This window comes from Sinocyclocheilus rhinocerous, unplaced genomic scaffold, assembly GCF_001515625.1.
Source record: "Sinocyclocheilus rhinocerous isolate Xijiao unplaced genomic scaffold, SAMN03320098_v1.1 scaffold334, whole genome shotgun sequence".
Lineage (NCBI taxonomy): Eukaryota > Metazoa > Chordata > Actinopteri > Cypriniformes > Cyprinidae > Sinocyclocheilus > Sinocyclocheilus rhinocerous.
In genome coordinates, this window is record NW_015658500.1 from 393809 (window position 1) to 414118 (window position 20310).

General features: G+C 37.9%; 1 protein-coding gene and 1 long non-coding RNA gene across 5 annotated transcripts in view; one reads left to right on the plus strand and one right to left on the minus strand.

The window, feature by feature from the left end:
- Positions 1 to 20310, plus strand: part of LOC107722216 (lethal(2) giant larvae protein homolog 2-like) — a 27703-nt gene that overhangs the window by 5947 nt on the left and 1446 nt on the right. For 2 of the 4 annotated variants that reach the window (XM_016530484.1, XM_016530483.1), the window contains exons 2-26: positions 5319 to 5397; positions 6151 to 6283; positions 6995 to 7092; positions 7504 to 7585; positions 7926 to 8041; positions 9255 to 9413; positions 9928 to 10090; positions 10200 to 10332; positions 10750 to 10804; positions 11220 to 11374; positions 11507 to 11718; positions 11986 to 12053; positions 13110 to 13263; positions 13386 to 13490; positions 14169 to 14461; positions 15719 to 15866; positions 16017 to 16167; positions 16300 to 16416; positions 16945 to 17111; positions 17193 to 17454; positions 17541 to 17703; positions 17812 to 17840; positions 19062 to 19109; positions 19562 to 19604; positions 19699 to 19757. In XM_016530484.1, the coding sequence (XP_016385970.1) occupies positions 5345 to 5397; positions 6151 to 6283; positions 6995 to 7092; positions 7504 to 7585; positions 7926 to 8041; positions 9255 to 9413; positions 9928 to 10090; positions 10200 to 10332; positions 10750 to 10804; positions 11220 to 11374; positions 11507 to 11718; positions 11986 to 12053; positions 13110 to 13263; positions 13386 to 13490; positions 14169 to 14461; positions 15719 to 15866; positions 16017 to 16167; positions 16300 to 16416; positions 16945 to 17111; positions 17193 to 17454; positions 17541 to 17703; positions 17812 to 17840; positions 19062 to 19109; positions 19562 to 19604; positions 19699 to 19757 (3166 nt within the window). In that variant the 5' untranslated portion in view covers positions 5319 to 5344. The remainder of the gene's footprint in view (positions 1 to 5318; positions 5398 to 6150; positions 6284 to 6994; positions 7093 to 7503; positions 7586 to 7925; positions 8042 to 9254; positions 9414 to 9927; positions 10091 to 10199; positions 10333 to 10749; positions 10805 to 11219; positions 11375 to 11506; positions 11719 to 11985; positions 12054 to 13109; positions 13264 to 13385; positions 13491 to 14168; positions 14462 to 15718; positions 15867 to 16016; positions 16168 to 16299; positions 16417 to 16944; positions 17112 to 17192; positions 17455 to 17540; positions 17704 to 17811; positions 17841 to 19061; positions 19110 to 19561; positions 19605 to 19698; positions 19758 to 20310) is intronic. The other 2 variants (XM_016530485.1, XM_016530486.1) reach the window with 2 other exon arrangements.
- LOC107722217 (uncharacterized) overlaps positions 4630 to 20310 on the minus strand; it is an 18937-nt gene continuing 3256 nt past the window's right edge. Inside the window, exons 2-3 of the long non-coding RNA XR_001637786.1 lie at positions 14661 to 14666; positions 4630 to 4640 (exon numbers count right to left, since the gene is read on the minus strand). This is a non-coding gene — a long non-coding RNA (uncharacterized LOC107722217). The remainder of the gene's footprint in view (positions 4641 to 14660; positions 14667 to 20310) is intronic.

Sequence of the window (20310 nt, forward strand, 5' to 3'; positions counted from 1 at the left end):
TTTTTTTAATGGTGGGTGTTTACGCAGTTGGCTAGAGCAGTGCTGATTGGGGAGTACGGAGGTGCGCTCACTCTTGCCCAGGACAAGTAAGACTGCAACTCAAGGCTGGCAGTCATGCATATGCTCTGGAACAGAGTAATATTGCGTACACATCGCAGGCTTTGCGATTAGCAAATCGCAACGTCTCAAATCACGATTTCGATTCGATTTCGATTAATCGCACAGCCCTACTGCAGAGTCTGGCTGACTTTATTTTTTTTTTTCAAGTTTAAAGCAGATGTTTGCACCTAACTGAAAGTTGTAGAAACCACAAACCAGACATTAATTATGGGTTTTAAACTACTCTTTATGGTCAGAACATGACAAACACTTCACGCTTTTGAATTCTTTACGCTTTTCCAGTCATTTTTCCTTAACAAAATAAATATCTTAATAGAAAAATGAATTTCTTAGTTTCTGGATGTTCTAATGATTGATATTGTTTCAAATCATGAATCAGGTTTGTGTTGCCTGACTTTGATGCGTATCTTCAGCAGTTTGCAGTGCAGGCTGCAATATTAATAATATTACATTTATTTTTGTCTCTTAGAAATGCACATTTGACAGTAGCTTGAGTTGGCAGTAGTAGTAGCTTGAGTTAGGATGCAGATGTAAATTTATGTTCATCATTAAAAACAGGAACTAGGGATGCTCCGATCGATCGGCCGGAGATCGGTATCGGCCGATAATCATATTTTATGACTCGGTACTCACCAACTGGGCCGATCTCAGGAACCGATCGCAATTTGATGACGTCAACGCGTGACGACGTACATGATGCATGGGGACATAAATGATTTGGCGCCGCAGTCATGTCATCGCCGGTGTGAAAATGCTATGACGTTTCGAGAAACAATGAAAAATTTGCTGTTTGTCGTGTATGTTTTGCATGATTCATCTACACAGCAGATTCAGTGACGTTAGAGCTGATCTGCGCCTCGCTGCACGCGTCTGCAGCGCGTTACGGCTCCACGGCCACCGGAGCTGATCGCAGCCGCTCTAGTCAGTGCTTGTGTTTATCAGCCAGCCGCGGCACGTTTCTGAAGCGGCCCTCTGCGCTGCTTGGTTAAAAATAGTCTTTTTGGGAGTTGTCACAGCGTGGAGGACGGAACAGAAACAGAGGTTTCCCCAGTAACAGCTTGTACACAAAGCAGCGCTGACAAACGCTGCTTTATCAGGCATATAAAATGCAAGATGAAATGAAAATGACATCGGAAAATTTCTAAAGATAGTCTTCCTTCAGAAATACAGTGATATAAAAACACCCGCACCTCATTTTGATTTTTAAATGTGCAGTATGTGCTCATGTTTATTCAACCAAGCCTTTTGGAAAATCCGTCAGTTTTGATATTGTGGTGAGCGCCACAAATAAATAAATGTATGGGAAACACATCCCACAACACAACCACCTGAGCCGAACTTCAGTCTACTCATCACCTTAACTTTAACTGCGTTTGTAGCCGGTGCCATAGCCAGACTGATAAACAAACACAGACCGGAAGTTAACTTCGGGCCAGGCGCGTGCACCCATTGAAACCGTCTATATAAAGCTTGAAGCATCAGAATCGGCATCAGTATCGGCCGATCACCATGACAAGAAATCGGTACTCGGTATCGGCTGCAAAAATCCTGATCGGAGCATCCCTAACAGGAACATCTGTAAAAATCGTAACAACCTAATAATTTCAATTCTGACTGTTTTATTAAAATTAACCATTGGTCTTCCATAGTAGCATACGTTTAGATCATGATAACCACAGTTAAAACCACACATATGGCACCTCAATAGCATGGTAAAAATGTATCCCTATTGTTTCTGGGTATTTGTATGAAAAACAGTAGTCTAAATACATTTAGTATAAATGCACAAACGCTATAGCTTAATCACAAAACATACTGTAATTATATTCCATTATTCCTTTAATACATTTAAAACATGTCTACGTTAATGATATAATAAAATTCGATATGAATATCCCACATTTCTGCCACAATACCATGGTGCAGCTAGTGTGTTACTACAGTAAATCCATGGTAAATGATGGCGATTTGTAGATTGAAAAGCTTCCTGGCTGTCTCGTTGCTCACAGTGTTTCTCCTGTTTGTCAGCGCTGTTTCATCTGGCTTTAATCTAGTTTAAATCACTGAGTCATTTGTGTTCTTCGCTGAATTTAAGCGCTTCACACTGGATCTCACAGTGCTGTTTAGTGGTCGTGTGACTGAGACTGAGACACATCTGCTCTAGTGAGCTTGCGCTGCGCTGCTGTTTGAACTTTGAGCCGAGCGGATAAATGCTCCGTGTGATGGCGTTCAAATGAGTAGTGCTGTTTCATTCCACTTTTGGTTTATAAACTTTGTATTGAACATTTATCGAACTCTTGTTACCGTTTTGAGGAAAATTTATATTGCAATAATTATCGTTATTGTTTTATCGCCCAGCCCTACTGCAGGGCTTTCAGAATTGCCTCTCTAAAAAAAGCTTTGAGGGTTTTTTGTGCTTTAGTAATTTAGCTAGTTTTAGTAAAAAATGTAGCTCTTTGTATGGTGTGGATATTTAAACAAACCTGTAACCCTACGTATAGGACTGGGCATAACTTGTCCCACACTTCTTGTGCTTTTCTAATACTCAGCTTAGAAAAATACAATTTTCTACTCTGTTATTTTCACCTGACAGATGATAAGACTGGTCCTTAAATTCTCTTGCACCTGCCATTGGTGAGATCTTCCTTAAATTGGTATGTATCGGTATGCAGTAACTACTACTTAGTTTGTAACTACCTTTTGGTGAAACAATGTAAAGTTTCCATTTTTAATCATTTTGATATAAATAATATAATAAAACACTTATTTCTTTTAATAATATTAACAAAATAATAATAATTATTATTATTATTAATTGGAAAGTGTGCCTTTTCGAAAATGAAAAATCTGTATGTAAAAATCTAGATTTTACTACTTGATAATCATATACTTCCCACAATAATTTGGCGATTTGTTCTATGCTTGTTCTATCTAGACCAGGGGTAGGCAAGTTCGGTCCCCCCTGATCTAGACGGATGTCTTCATGTTTTAGAGCTGCAGTTTAATCAATACTTCCTCTGCTAATGTACCATGTCATTTTATATTCCACTGCCATGAATCTGTCGTCTGTATGGTTGAACTGATTACGCCGAGCATTTCTATGGCGGCTGCTTAGTTCCACATACCGTTTCTCCTTAAAGTCTATGAATTCTCCACACAGGCCTCCTACCTCTAATTTAGACAAGCTACAGCCACTACTCCCACATCAATGCCCTCACATGCTCCTCCGCCATAATTCCTCCCAGCAGGATTCAAAACAAAATGCAGTTTATTTTTTCTACGTCTAATTAACTTGGGATTTGATGGATGAAGGTGTAATATTGATCTTTGAGGAAAAAATTATCTGAAGCTGCTTTACGAAATGCTCCCAATGATCAATGTGGTGTTCAGAGATTGTTTTGGACTTTCTGGCCTCTTTAGTTGTGAATGAATCGCGTCTTTTCTCCTGCCTTCACTCCATTCCAGCTCTCCTGCTGAGAGTTTTCGCTCATAAAGCCAAGCTCACTCTTAAGTAGAAGACCTCCCACTTTACCATTGTCCCTTAAGCTAAGCTTTACAGGCTCTCTCTTTTTTGTGTTTAGTTTGTTGACTGGTTGCTTCAAGGTCCTGTAATCCTTGGATTTCTGATCCTAAAAATAAGGAAATGGGAGCTCTTTTCCTTCTCTGGAAGCATTTGTAGACGCATGCTTGATGACTAAATGTGCTTGGCTAATAATGGTGATAATCACAGAAATATGTGTCTGAGCCGGGTGGGGCAACTGAGTCACTGGGAAGGTTATGCTTGGAAGGGATTGATTTGGGGTAGGAAAAAGTTCCCTTTTCCTGTTGATATGCTGATGTGATCAGCCTGGAGAAAGTGTTATAAATTATGAAGGCATTCTTGTCTAGACATGCTCTCAGGGCAGTTCTAATATGATGTGACGTTAATGTTACCTGGATATTAGGGCTGTGCGATTAATCGAAATCGTCATAAAATCGCGATTTGAGCTTGCGCAATTTCTAAATCGCTCTATAACACGATTTTCCGCACCCCCGACCTCCCCGCAGTATGCTATCCGAACCAATCAGAATGCAGCGTGCCTAAATGGAGCACGAGAACAGAACAGACCGGGCGGGCATACAAACGTAACGCCAGGTTCACACACTCCGTCTGTGGTGCGTATTTTGTCCGCGCCCATGTTAACGAATCGGAGCGTTCACACTGCACCCGATTGCGGTCTGGCAGTGCGCTGCAGGGAGCGGTGCGTCTGCACGTAGTGTTGTCAAAAGACCCGGTATTTCGGTACCAAGTCGGTACTAAAGAAATGTGTTTCAGATTCACACTGAATGCATTAATGACTGTAAAGCATGTCTGTGTGTGTCAAAGTCATGATTAAAATAGAAATCGCAAAATTGATCAAAGAAATCGCGATAGGTTTTTTTTTTTTTGTCCATATCGCACAGCCCTACTGGATATGTCACTCTGAATGCAGTTCTTATTGTCATTTAATCAATGTCAAAGACTCTGACTGAATGTTTTTCTTCTTGTTTTGCTTGCCTGCATCCTGGTAGCCTTACTTATTAACTGTATGTATGTGCATGTTTTATGTACACACACATGTAGAGCGTTATGACTACTTCCCCTTATTAATATGTACCATGGTAACCATAATTTTTGTAGTTTAGGAAGTTTTTTTTATTTTTTTTTATTCTCTTGTGCTCATGAAGACTGCATTTACAATAAAAGTACAATAAAAAAATGTAATATTGTGAAATATCATTAAAACTTTTTCAATATATTTTAATGTAATTCATTCTTCTGATGGCAAAGCTGAATTTTCAGCCGATTTGGTGCTCAAGAAAAGTTTCTTATTATCAATGTTGAAAACAGTTTCATATATTTGTGGAAACAGTGTTTTTTTTTTTTGCTAGGTTTCTTTGATGAATAGAAAAAAAAGCATGTATTTGAAAAGAAAATTTTTTGTAACATTATGAATATCCTTAGTATCACTTCTGAATAAAAGTATTAATTCCTTAAAAAAAGAAAATACTGACCCCAAAGTTTTGAATAGTAGTGTATTGTGCCATAAAACGGTGTGGGCCGAGTTATGTGCTGAAGTTTAATACTTAAGTTTCGGGTTAGTTTTAGTTTCAAACAAATGTGAGTTATAATAATTATGATGCTTGCTGATGGTTACCGTTGTAACATTGTTTTTAAGATGCATTAAATGGAGCAAAATAGCCAATGGCGACTTTCTTTTTCCGCCCACAACAAATCCAAACAGTTTCAAGCTTCAGGTGAGAGAAACTCCCATCCATTTACAGGTTATTGTGTATTGTTATAGTCTGAGTGGTCTCTTTAATGCAAAGCAGGTAGCAACTCTCCTTTTTCTGTCCATTTGAAAGAGGCTTTTTCTGATTTGGCTTCCCCAGAGCAACAGGTGTTTTCATCAAGGTGCTGTTTGCTCAGATGAGGGGGAGGGACTGTAATAGCGTTCAGCTCCGAACAAAAGCTGCTTCAGTCAGGACTGCAGAGATCCACAATCTCCCTGTGGGGGCTGGGCAGAAAGAGCGAAAGAGAGGAATCAGGAGTGGTGAGGGGGGGTAGTTTCAGTCAAACAGCACACAACTCCTTCCTTGGAATTCCTGATCCTATCAGATCCGTGTTTTTTTCTTCTTTTTTTTCTTTTTTTTTAAAGTGGAATACACGCATAACCCTGTGCGAAGTCTCTGTAAGTTATGCACCCTTTACAGTGCTTCAGTTTGTGTCTTTTTAAAGGCATAGTTCACCCAAAAATAAAAATGGTCACCCTCATGTCATTCCTAACCTGTATGACTGAATTTGTTGTGTGAAACACAACAGAAGCTGGATAATGCTCTTTTTTTTCATACAATGAGTATGAATGGTGACCACAGCTGTAAAGAGCCGTAAATTATGGGTGAACGATCGCTTTAAGTCTTGATTATTCCATTTTGATGTTTTTACATTACATGTTTTTATTTTTGTCTGAAAAGCCTCTGATTAACCCTGTACCCCTCCTCTCATGTCAGGTGGCTGAGGAGAAACCGTGAGAGAGGGCAGCGTGAGCTCCCTGTTCGTCCAGGGACGATGAAGAGGTTCAGGCGTCATGGGCATGAGTCTCAGAGGGACAAGCACAAACAGGATCTCTATCAGTTCAACAAGGTGATCAAGCCCACATCTTCTGTTGGAAGTTTGTTTTGCTATTAAACATACACAAGACAGGTTTTGTGCTATTTTAATAGAAGCTCTGTTTTTGATTTATAATTAGTGAACACATTTTTAATGATCATTTTCTGGCATTTAATATATTTTATGTATATTATAATCAACATTTTTGAACAACCTCAGAGCAGAGTTCATGTGAAGCAGCATTTACTGTAACCAGAGATGCTCGGAGACACTGAAAACACTGCATCATGAGGTGCTCGCGTATAAAAGAGCACAGTGCTGTGTTTCACTCTGAAACATGCAGCACGTGTATTTATTTTGATAATTAATGTATTTACTTTAATAATTAAATCACAGCCTTGTTGATTTAATAATTGCACTAAATCATAATGCAATTTTGGTGTGATTTTGATTAATCATGCAGCCCTACAATTTGGATGGATTTCCGAGCTCTTTAGAATTGAATTGCCTTCCCTGTGAAGGATGCATGCCATGTTGCCTTATAATTTGCCCAAAAATGAGGCATCTTTAAAGGCACAATAGTTGTAGGCCTATAAGTTCCATTTTGGAACAGACTTTGAAACAGTGTGACTATGATGTCTTTAAAATGTAAGCTGCCCGTGTAGTAAGTGTTTACCAGAGCCAATGTGTATAAGACATACAATATAACATTTCATACTCTCATTTCTCCCCTCTCTGCTTTAGACTGTAGAACATGGCTTTCCCCATCAGCCCAGTGCTCTGGGATTCAGCCCCAGCCTGGCGCTCCTGGCCATCGGTACCAGATCAGGAGCAATCAAACTGTATCCTTCAACGAACAGAAGACATTTCCACATTTTGGGCTATTTGATCTGTGTATAGCGTAACTCTTGACTAGAATTATCACATTCCATTCCCCTGTCTCTGAATCCCGAGGGCAGAGTGACTACAATGTGATATGATGATAATGTACTGAGATAACATTTTTTCCCATACTATTGCATCATTTTCTCTGTTAGTCATTCACAGAAAAGGAAATAATAGAAACGAATAACTTGTATGTGGCCAACATTGTGTCTGGTATTTAATAGTTTTTTTGTTTTGTAATTTAATATATTTGATGTATTTTTGTTTTTAAAAACGCAAATGTAATGTTTTTTTTTGTTTTTTTAACTTGCCATAAAAACAAGGTGCTGTGTAAATGGTTGCCATGTGTTTCCTTAACCAGTTCTCAGGTACGGAACTCCAGGTGTGGAGTTCATGGGACTGCACGACGAGAATGCAGCAGTTACACAGGTGCACTTCCTGCCAAACCAGGTACGGCTTTGAACTTCAATCCTGATGCCTTTTGATCTCACCTGGAATTTTTTTTTTTTTCCATTCAATCTTTGGGATTCGGTTTTCAGTGAATCATCAGTGGGTTTGGGTGAGGTGGTTAAAATTTTTTTTATTACATTTAAAATTAGGGGGTGTATCAATAAAATATTTATATAGTGGTATGAGTTTTTATATCACATTAGCTGTATATATGATTTCAACAAAAAATGATCCCCAGTTAATTAAATGCATTTCTTTATATTTTCTTTTTATTTGGAAAAATAGATGTTGGTTTTGATTTGGTCTATTTTTTTATTTTTATTTTTATTTTTTTTTGCAGGTAGGGATGGTAACATTATTGGATGACAACAGTCTGCACATGTGGACGCTTCGGGCCCATAACGGCATGTCCGAGTTGCTTGAAATCGGACGTTTCACTCTCTCTGGTCCACCTGGGTGAGTCAGGAACACGCACCTACAGACTCACCTCAGTCTAATATTATCATGCTTGAAGATGTTTTTATGAACCTGCTGGTATGCTCATGCACACACACCCAAAGAATGAGACATGAGCATTGACTCACACTGAACCAGTCACTGATGCTCACTTGTGCTCTGAATCCATACATAGATGTATGCATACTGTCAGCTGACTTCCATGATTCAAAGTAGCTTTTTTTGCAGCCTATGATGTCATATCCTATCCTCCCATGAATGATTATTCCTCCTAATACTTTTGTTATTATCCAGTAACAAGTGACAGGACATCATGATCTCTCGGGCTGCATACGAAATCGCATACTCACTGAGTAGGTACTTCTAGTATGAATGTAATCCAGATGTACTATATTCATCATGTTGTCCTTGTCATGTGACCCACCAGCGTCAGTTGCGTTGCTTCACTGCCATTCACAAATCCTATCCTGTGGCATCATGTGATAGAAAGGTTTCCATCAGATGCACACTTCTTGCCGGAAACAGTTGTCTATCCAGGAACTTTTTGCCTTCTGTTTTATGAATACCGTGAATTTGTACATATTGCTGTTCACATACTGTTTTTTTGCCTACTATATAATATGGAAGTATGCAATTTCAGATGCAGTCTTGGATTTTATATCTGTTTTGTTATGCTGGGTAGCCCTGACCAAAAAGAAATATCATTAGTCTAATCACCCACTTCACATAGCAGCATATTAAACGTCAGATATGTTCTGATGGAGCCACATTTGTATGAAATTTGTAATCTTAATTTTTATACATTATATTGTCTTGTATTTATGCCTAAAAAGACTATAATGTATTATCAGAATCAGAATGAGCTTTCTGATTCTGTTTAAAAAATTATAAGAATATAATTATAATTAAAATATTATGTGCTTCAGGATTTAGCATCTATTAGTATTGTAAAGGTATTGTAATTGGTTACGAATATTTATGAAAATACAAAGAAAAGATGCATTTTTATTATAAAAATACTTTATATGCTTTATAAAGGCATCGGGACAGATTTGATGCATTTATATATAAAAAAAAAAAAACAATGTTGATGACCTTAAAATAAACCAGCATACAGTTTTCATCCAGTGTCTAATCCAAGTGTAACTGGGGGAGAAAAAAAAAATCACTAGCGCTTTCATTTTGACCCCCTTGTGATGCCAAATATTGACAGTGCCCCTCCCAGTGTGACGCGGGTCACGGCTGTCCTGGCACACTCATCGGGTGAGCTGCTGATGCTGGGCACGGAGGGAGGACACGTGTTTGTTGTGGAAGTGCCAGGCTTCAGAGAGCTGGAGGAGAACAACATCAGCGTGGAGAATGTACAGAACAGGTCAGACATGTTGATCTTATTGAGGAATTCATGTAAAGCCCAAAACACCTGTTACAAATTCTAGCAAAATGCAAGGGCCATTCTTTCATTATTTTGTAATATTCTTTATGAATAACACACAGCTGGCTTTAAATGTTGGGTTTGTACATATAAAGTGCATATTTATCTTAAAAGCGTCTGATGAATATGTCTCATCATCATAATATAAAATGTTTGAGCCTTACATCTTCTGCAAAATAAGGTTAACATAAATAAATGTTTGGTCACTTTACATATGAACACTGTATTTAAAGACAAGAGCTTAAAATTACCATATTTAATAGACTTAACTTTGATCTGTGACCCAATGTCCCTCAGTTCTAATCTCTCAATTCATTTTGCCTATATACACATACAGCGTACATTCTTTAAATAGTTTCAGTGGAATGGTATTATGCAACAGTTTCGCATACCTGAGACGACTGTAACAGTTACTCTTTGTGATCACTGATCTGTTCACCGCTACTTTTCCCAGAATTCCAGAGGATTATGTTGGCCGCAGAAATCTGGAGTGTGTGGAGGCTCTGCATGAGAACCCGCTCAACCCACGGCAGGTGCTGATTGGCTACGGCCGAGGCCTGATGGTACTGTGGGATCTGGACAGGCAACGTCCCATCCAGCACTTCCTCTGCACACAGGTACCGTATACCGCAGTGTTGTCACTTAAGCTCTGAACCTCAAAACTCTTATCGAGGATATTGTTTTTAAGAAGAAGCTTGTAATTGTCTCTCTTTGTGTCCTCTACAGCAACTAGAGAGTGTTTGGTGGATGGAGGACGGTGTGAACATACTCAGTTCCCATAGTGATGGGAGCTACTGCCAATGGACAGTGACCGGCGAGGATCCGCAGACAGAGCCTGAGAAACAGGAGACGCCGTATGGTGAGACCACATTACCGGAATGACTTGTGTTTTCTGTTGCAACTGGAAACATGTTCCAAAACCTACGCTGTGCCTGTTTTCAAAAGAATATAAAAAAATCTTACTGACCTCAAACCTTTGAATGCAGTTTGAATTCACTGGTTTACCAGTAATGTTTCACCCTGTAAAATGTGGGAAATTATGAAAAGGAAATCAAACCCGGGTCCAGTGAGCTGCCTTGTAGTCTCCTACCTACATAATTAGCCTCCTAACTGTCAAAAGGTGGAATCATGTTGTTGCCTACCATTTGGTGCCTAATATTATGCCTAAAATGCTTGCTTAGTAGGCAGCTCACTAGGTTTTGGAACAACCTCATGTAAAATGTATTCATATTGAGCTATCTGTAATTACTTCCTTGTGAACAATATCTCCACACAGGTGCCTTCCCCTGTAAGGCCATATCCAAAATTATACAGCTGCCATCAAAACAAGGGTGAGTATATTCTTTATTAGACAGTACTGTGAGTGTTCACTTGCTGATGCTGAGACAGTTTTGTTTGCTTGTGTTGTCATTAACCCAGAGTGCTTCACTATGACTCACACCGTCTGGTTAATATTTAAACCTTCCATAGACGTTCATATGTTCTGCTTCACTGTAAGATCCTCCATCTGACTTTTCTTTTACTGCTAATCTCTAGCCTATTTTATCACACTGTACCTTTCATTTCCTGTTGCTTTATTGTTCTCTTTTTTTTTTTTTTTCAAAATATTTGAAATATTTGGAAAGTTCTGTTTTTTTCAAAATATTTGAAATATTTGGAAAGTTCTGAAAGAGCCAAGGGAAGTTTGTCATTTAGTAAATACTTCCTTATCCAAAGTAATGTGTCTTCTATCCTCTCATCCCCCAGTCCCCCATTCCTCATCTTCAGCGGAGGGATGCCGAGGGCCAGTTACGGGGACAGACACTGCATCTCCGTCATCCACAGCAAATTCCACGAGGCGCTGGACTTCACTTCTCGCATTATCGACTTCTTCGTCATTCGCGAGGGAGAGAACCACAGAGGTAGAGAGAGATGCTTACAAACAGAGTGTTTTGGTTCCTTTACATGCTTTCTTTTGCATCTACTTAACATTTTATCTGAGCTGCGATAGGTGCACTTCCTCTAAGTGGTATAAATGTGTGTCTGTGTCGCAGGTGAGCCGAGCGCTCTTGTGGTTTTGGTGGAGGAGGAGCTGGTTGTGGTGGATCTGCAGAGTGAGGGGTGGCCCGTCATCCAGACGCCTTACCTGGTGCCATTACACTGTTCAGCCATTACCTGCTCGCACCACGTCTCCTCCATCCCGCTCAAACTGTGGGAGCGAGTGCAAGCTGCGGGAGCCCAGCAGAATACACACTACTCCAGGAAGGTATGAAACCATATGCACTCACTAAAACAGAAATATTAAGCTTAGATCGCATTTTGTCCAATAAAACCATTTACCAGAAAGAGAGCGCTCACTTCAACCGCCGGTTGCTGGGTTAAATGTTAACTGCTGTTGGCTTCAGAACACTTCAACTATGTCAAGTGTTGTTGTGATTATTTTTGTTTGGCAGCACCACAGACGACTTTAATCACTGACCTAGATTCTATTGAGCCATTCAATTCTTGTTTTTGTCGATCTGTCTTTTTGTAGCCTTGGCCTATAATTGGAGGCCAGAATCTTTCCCCAGACCCTCCCCAGAGAGACTTGCTTCTGACAGGGTGAGTAGGCCGGTGTAAGTTAATGCTATCGATCTTGGTGTGATCTTGCACAGTCTTGAATTCACTGGTTTCCTTGTAAAGTGTCCGCTTGCAAAATATTGGGAATTATTCTGTACCTAATTATAAGCGGGTGAAAGTGAAGAACATACCCATGGGTTATGAATAGTTGTTTTTTTACAGGCAATAAGTTGTCTTCTGTTTGATATTGTATTTTGTATTATTTTAATAAATATTGATTTTTTTTAAAAATGCACTACTGTTAAATTGTTTTTGGAAAAAAAGTATCTTGTGCTTTCCAAGGCTGCATGTTTTAATCAAAATACAGTAAAAACAGTAATATTTTATTATTATTACTATTATTAAAATATTTTTTAAATATTATAAATATTTTAAAATGTGATTTATTCCTGTGATGCAAAGCTGAATTTTCAGTAGCTACAGTGTCACATGATCCTTCATGTGATGAATATGCTGACTTGCTGCTCTGGAAACAATTATTATTATTATCAATGTTGAAAACAATGCTGCTGCCTAGTATTTTGGTGGAAATGTTTTTTTGTTTGTTTTTTTACCAAAATTATAAGTAATATGAAATGAAATTTTCAGTTGAGATAAAAGTTGTTAGAAGGCACAACTGTTGAGCTTTTCTTTTAGACTGTATGTGTCTGTTTTGAGTCGCTCACATCACTTCTGTCAGATAATAAAAACCGGAAAGATCAGATTATTGTTGTTGTTTTGCATATTAAATCATGGATTATTTTGCAATTCTTAAAAACTTAGTATTAGTCCAGTAATTCTAGTTTGTTTCTTCAAAGCTAGTTGTTAGTAACTTTGATGAAACAACCTTGGCAACCTGTTGGTACTTAGGCCCTGTTTAAAATATGTTTGCTCAATACAGCTGGGTTTTTCCCTTCTCATGAAAGCCATGTGAATAACCAGGAAAAATTTTCTGTTAAGACGCTGTAATGGTTTTGCATGTAAGGAATGAGGAACTTTTGGTTAAAATGTATATTACCTTTCACTTTAAATATTTTGTATCCCTCTTCCTTTTGAAAGGCATGAAGATGGCACTGTGCGTTTCTGGGATGCCTCAGGGGTCTGTCTTTACCCCATGTACAAGCTCAGCACAGCGGGAGTCTTCCTCACGGACGCTGACCCAAATGACAACATGAACCAAGGCAGTGAAGGAGAGTGGCCTCCATTCCGAAAGGTCTGGTTTGACTGACACTTGTACAAGTAGTATCACTCACACTTAACTTCTTGTTAACACAGTTGTTTACTGATTTCATCAGACATTTGATTGGGTGTATTTATTGTTTTTCAAAATATCAGGTGGGCTGCTTTGACCCATATAGCGACGACCCACGGCTTGGCATTCAGAAGATCCACCTGTGTAAATACAGCGGATATCTCACAGTGGCTGGAACTGCAGGACAAGTGAGTTTTGATGTGGGAGTTTAAGGGAAGACAAAGTTTGTACACATCATTAAAGCAAGCAATATTAAAATGGTACAAATATTAAGGTTCGGAAGATTCGCATTTATTTAAAATCGAAATCTTTAATAACATTACAAATGTCTTTTCAATCACTTTTGATCAATTGAATGCATCCTTGCTGAATACATTTATTAATTTCTTGGGGGGAAAAAACATTGATTGTCGCTCATGGAGCTGTATGTCTGTGAATTTATTCTTAGTTGGCTTGTGCTGAAGATCTGATCTCTCCAGTACACCCAGTTCTCAGACTTTTTAGTGGCTGCTGATAATTAAGCATGAGAGAGATCTTGACTGAAACACTCTGATTTAGCTAATTATTAACAGTCCACTTCACATCATGTCTGACATTTGGAAATGTGTTGAGCTTGGTGAAAAGCCGCTCTTCAGGATCAAACACTCTCCTGTTGTCCTTTCACTGAACTACTGAAAGGTGTTAAGACAATTATGCTGATGTTCGGTCAGAACAGTACACAAAGCTCTTAAGCGTGTTGCATGCTATATGAATTATGCTGAAGCTATATCACTTTATGCAGAAGTGACATATTGCTGTTTTATTTTCATTTGTTTGGGTCAAAATGTATTAAATATAACTTCTCTCTTTGTCTTCCTCCCACTCAGATTCTGATTTTGGAGCTGAATGATGAGGCTGCTGAGCAGATGGTTGAGGCTACAGTGGTGGACCTGCTGCAGGGTCAGGAGGGCTTCCGCTGGAAGGGCCAGGCGCGTCTAGATGTACGGGAGGAGCCGGTGCTGTTCCCTCCAGGCTTCCAGCCCTTCGCTCTAGTGCAGTGCCAGCCGCCCGCTGTGGTCACAGCAATCGCTCTGCACTCAGAGTGGAAACTGGTGGCCTTCGGTACCAGCCATGGCTTTGGTTTCTATGACTACCACCAGAAGAATAACATCATGGTCAAGTGAGAAGAATCACATTTCCAATTTTATTAGTTTAAAAGGTCGATCTGTAACTGTTAAAACAAGCAGACTGTTAGGGTATCACAAATTAACATGAAGGAATGACCTTAAAGATAACCGCAAACATAAAGCACATAAGATATTTTTTTTGTTGGTTCAGACTGATGATGATAATACATGTGATGACTACATGTTCATCACAATAGTCTAATTAAAGAAATGTTCCCTTCAAAAAGGGAAGTCTTTATTATAGCTACAGTGTTGGTCACCATGATGTACTTTTAACATGATAAATGTGGAAAAAATATGATAAAATGTGGTTAAGTGGAAAAAACGCTCCTAGTCTGATTCACTTATCATATGATAGACAGGCTTTTTATTCAAATAATTTATATTAAACATATTAAATATTTTACGTAATACATTTCAAATGTAATATTTTCCACATTTAATAGAAAGGTCATAAAAATTATAAAATATTATGTACTGACAAATTTAGACCAAATTGCACTACCGTTCAAAAGTTTGGATTCAGTAAGATTTGTTTAATGTTTTTCAGAGAAGTCTCTTATGCTCACCAAGGCTACATTTCTTTGATCAAAACTATTCAAAAAAATATTTTGAAAAAATATCACAATTTAAAAAAACAGTTTTCTCTTTTAATATATATTCTCCAATGTAATTTATTCCTGTGATGCAAAGCTGAATTTTCAGCATCCATTACTTCAGTCTTTAGTGTCACATGATCCTTTAGAAATCATTCTAATATGCTGATTTGATGCTCAAAAAATATTTCTTATTATTATCAGTGAAAACAGTTGTGCTGCATTTTTTCCAGGATTCTTTGATGAATAGAAAATTTCAAAAGTGCAGGATTTATTTGAAATAGATTTTTTTATAACATTATTGTCTGTCACTTTTTTTATTTGAATGATCAACAAAAAAAAAATCTTACTGTCACATGCATTTTAGGGTCTTTGAAATTGTGACCTTTTGTCTTGATATCCATCAATTTAAAAGAAAATGTACATTTTACTTACATTTTTACTGTTTTAGCTTTTTAAAAAGATGCATGTAGCCACAATTTATATTGTCCATATTAAAGTAATTTTAAGCCTTTTGTTTCTGAGCGCAAGTGTTTAGATTAAACTGTTAGATTCAAGACTGTTAAAATTAAGATAATTACAAAACAATTCTATCAGATGTTTCATTTCCTGCAGATTTGAACATGCTGATAGATGTTTACTGTCCATTTGCAGGTGCACCCTAAACCCCAGTGACCAGGTGACCATGGAGGGGCCGCTCTCGCGCGTCAAGTCCATCAAGAAGTCCCTGCGACAGTCCTTCCGCAGGATTCGCCGCAGCCGGGTCTCCATGCGAAAACACCACGCTACCAACGCAGCCAAGGTACACATCGGCTCTCTTTTTCTTTAATGCTGCAGTTATTCACCCGACAAATTAACTTAACATGAGACTAGACATTGTGCATGCAGTTATTTCAGAGTTGTTAAAAGGGTAATGACAGCTTGATAGTAAATATCAGGAATCTTTCTGCAGCTGCAAGAAATCAACGCCAGGCTGGAAGCCGAAGCTCTACAGGAGATGGAGCTGGCACCTGTACAGAGAAAGATCGAAGCCCGTTCCTCTGACGACTCCTTCACGGGCCTCGTCAGAACACTCTACTTCGCAGATACATTTGTCAGTGATGGTGAGTACCACAGTGTTTCTAATCATTAAATATTATATATAAGGTTATCATCAGTCTTATTCCTATTGTATCCTCTCAGATGGTATGTGTGTGACTAGCAGAAGATCTCCATCATCTCGCTCTCTTTTTCAGGTTCTCACAGTACGCCCTCACTGTGGGCAGGAACCAATGGCGGAGCTGTTTTTGCGTATGTCCTCCGTGTCCCCTCACTGGAACGAAGGGCAGAGGATCCGGTGGTGGCTCATGCAGGTAAATAGAAAATGATATATAAATGACAAACATTTTTTTTTTTTTAAATACCAACAAATATACTCTACTGTTAAAATGTTTAGGGTCAATATGTTTTTTTGGTTGATCATGTGACACTAAAGACTGGAAATTCAGCTTTGCCATCACAGGAATAAATTACATTTTAAAATGTATTAAAATAAAAAAAACTACTATTTTTCAAATTGTAAAAAATATTTCTTTATTTCTGTTTTTCTTTGTTTTTGGGCAAATAAATTCAGCCTTGGCGAGCATAAAAATCTTACTGAACCCAAACTTTTGAAGGGTCATGTAATTTGTTCTACATTTTGGTCCGTACATAATGTATAATATTTTAATGACTTTTCTATTATTATACGTGGAAAATATTAATAATAAAGTATGATTATGTATATTTGGCTTGTATTGACCTCAAGGTTTTGAACAGTAGTGTACACAAAACCCATGATATAAAGTAGTCGAATGTTTACATAAACAGATCTTCTATAAAAAGTGCTTCTTCATCACCAGCTAAAGAGATTCAGTTGATGCATCGTGCTCCAGTCGTTGGTTTGGTGGTCTTGGATGGCAAGGGTACACCTCTGCCCGAACCCCTGGAGGTGGCCCATGATTTGGCGCGCAGTCCTGAAATGCACGGTTCTCACCATCTATTGGTTGTGTCAGAGGAGCAATTTAAGGTGAGAAATAACACCACACAACTAATTTTTCCTCCATTGCCGACATAGATTGTGTGTCTCACCATATTTGTGTCTACACAGCTGTTTACACTGCCTAAAGTGAGCAGTAAGTCAAAGCTGAAGCTGACAGCGGTCGACGGCTCTCGTGTTCGCCGTGTGGGTGTGGCTTGGTTTGGCTCTCGGACTGATGAACAGTTGGAGAGCAGCCTGGTTGTGCTGACCAATCAGGGTGAGCTACACGTCATCTCCTTGCCCTCCATCAAAATGATGGTCCACTATCCTTGTATACGAAGAGAAGACGTCAGTGGAATCGCATCCTGTGTGTTCACTAAATTTGGCCAAGGTAGGAAACGCTCACTTTTACACAGTGCATTCACTCAGATAAAAGCATGGATCTCCTCTGAAACTGTTTGTCCGGTCATCTTTTAGGTTTCTACCTGATGTCCCCATCTGAGTTTGAGCGGTTTTCTCTCTCCACCCGCTGGGTGGTGGAACCGCGCTGTCTGGTTGAGGCTCCCCTCCAGATGAGGCCCAAGAACCCATCAAGTCCCGTCCACAGGGACCAGCCGGATGGAGTACCTACTGAACACAGGTGTGTGTGTGTAGTTGTGTAATAGTTCAGGATCCATTATTCCTTTCCTGTTGTCAAGGTTTGACAAAAGTGTCTTTATATTGATGTTTGTTTATTATGTTTTTCTAGAAATTTCAAAAGGGAGAGTGAAGGATATGGTAAGATTCAGTGTGCTTTTTCCAGATCTGTGTGAATTGTGCAAACTAAGCATCCAGTACTAAAAACGCATGTTCTTAGTGCTTTGTTGAATGCTTCCCCATGTTATTCCCAGAAGTCACACATGCAAAAGACTTAAGTCTGAACTTACAGACACAATCTGTAATTGATGAAACAATGCCACATTGTTACTTGAAATTTTGCTAAAAGCAAAAGTTTATATTTAGTCCTATTATATGCACCAAAAAACATACTGGTATTATGCATTATAATACAGCCTTTAAGTGTACTCTTAAAGGGATAGTTCACCCAAAAATGAAAATTCTGTCATTTACTCACCCTCATGTCGTTCCAAACATGTATTACTTGCTTTCTTATGTTGAACACAAAAGAAGATATTTTGAAGATTGCTGGTAATCAAACAGTTGGTGGTTGCCATTGACTTCCACCAACTGTTTGATTACCAGCAAACTTCAAAATATCTTCTTTTATGTTCAACATAAGAAAGCAACTCATACAGGTTTGGAACGACATGAGGGTGAGTAAATGATGACAGAATTTTCATTTTTGGGTGAACTATCCCTTTAATTTTGAGTTTTGTGCTTGTGATTAGACAAACTGCAACTGACCAATCACAATCTAGTATTCTAAAGAAATTAGTAGTTGATTAGGTGCACTGGAAGGCAGTGTTTTATTATATTATATTAATATTAATTTATATATTAATTTGGGGCCACTTGTTTTACACATGTTTGCCAAGTATTGATATTTTTAACTAAAACTATTAAAATGTTTTTTGTTAATTAAAATAAATTCGAAAATAAACTAAATGGGAATATTTAAAAAACTAAGAAAAATGACACCAGTATGAAACAAAATTGCTTAAATTAAAATGAAAATAAAATGAAAGCACAACATATTAAAATAAAAGCCAATTCAAAATATTAATGAATACTATTGCAGTACATAGATTAAACTAAATATAAATATTTTTTTTAAATTAAGCTAAAATTACTTAAAACAAAATTATTTAAACTTAAATTAAACAAAATATTAAAATAAAATCTCAGTTCAAAATATTAATACTATTATAGTATAAAAATAATACTAAAATAACACTGTTGTGGCTTGCCTGTTGCATCAATTAGGAATTGTATTTATAACTCCTCCTCAAAGCGTTGGCAAGCTTTCGCCTGACTGATCAATGTGCTTGTGTGTTCCAGAGAATTCTGCTAGACAAGTAATGGAGCATGCTTTGCTCAACGATGAGAGTGAGTACATGAGGATCAGCAGTTAGACAGAATATTACGAAGTAGTTTAGATGCGAAATAAACATGTTAGACCAGCACCTCAGAGCAGTATCAGATTGTTTGTATCTCTGCTTGCTGTGTATGTTTTGTGACATGCAGATGATATGCAAATGGCTTAAAACAATAATCTGAACATGCTGTATGTTTTCAGTAATCGTGGCCTGGTCTGGGCAGTCATGTGTGTGCATGATCTGTAACATTTCCATTTGCCTGCACAATAATATTGTTGTATTAATACTGTATCTGTGCAAAAGTTTTGATTTGTTATTTATAAACAGAAGAACTAGTTTGAGTACTTTACATGCAGTTCCATTGAGGACGGTGTTTGCTGGACTAGTAGTATTTATAGTGTCTTAGTGATTTCCGGGAAAGTCTTGGAGTATTTGCTTGATTCATGTCTTGCTCTAACACAGGAGTGCTTCAGGAGATCCAGAAGTCTCTAGAAGGAGATCAAACGTAAGAAGGTTTAATTTAATGTAGGTCTCATTACTTTATTAATATGCATTAATGCCCATACGGTTTGAATAATCTGCTAATTGTTTGTTTAAAGGACGTTCCTAGAGAACAATCGGAAGACTAAGCCAAAAGGCAACATGCTGAGCAATGGAGGTAATTTTTTTTTCTGTTCCTAATTAGCAATAAATAGTTATTCTGCATTATAATAGTAATATTGCAACTAGCCTTGTTGCAAGTATTTGAGAGAACAGTGATCATTGCTTTCCAAAGAATTTTAGCAGTGTTTGAAATGCAGATCTTTCTGTATGTCTTCTGGCGCAGTAGTGTGATACATAAGCACTCCAAATGTTTGGAGCTGCTCTGAGTGCTGGTCACTTAAAAGTGCTTCAGGTTTGCATATTGTGCATAATAAGCACAAAGTTCTCCGGGTTCACTTTTTATATTTAAGTCATTCCACATTTCTTTGGTTGGTTCAGGTCATTATCATAAGCAAATAAAATAATATAATATTGTTATTAATAATAATAATACTTTATTGTAATAAGGCTGGCATACATAACCTACAGTGTGAATGTAAAATCAAAACTATTTTATTTATTTAGTTATGTAGTATTCAGGAAGGTTGGGTTACATAAATGACAGTGTGAATGTAAAATGGGCTTATACCAAAAACAGAATTTAATGTTTAATTTTTTTAATATATATA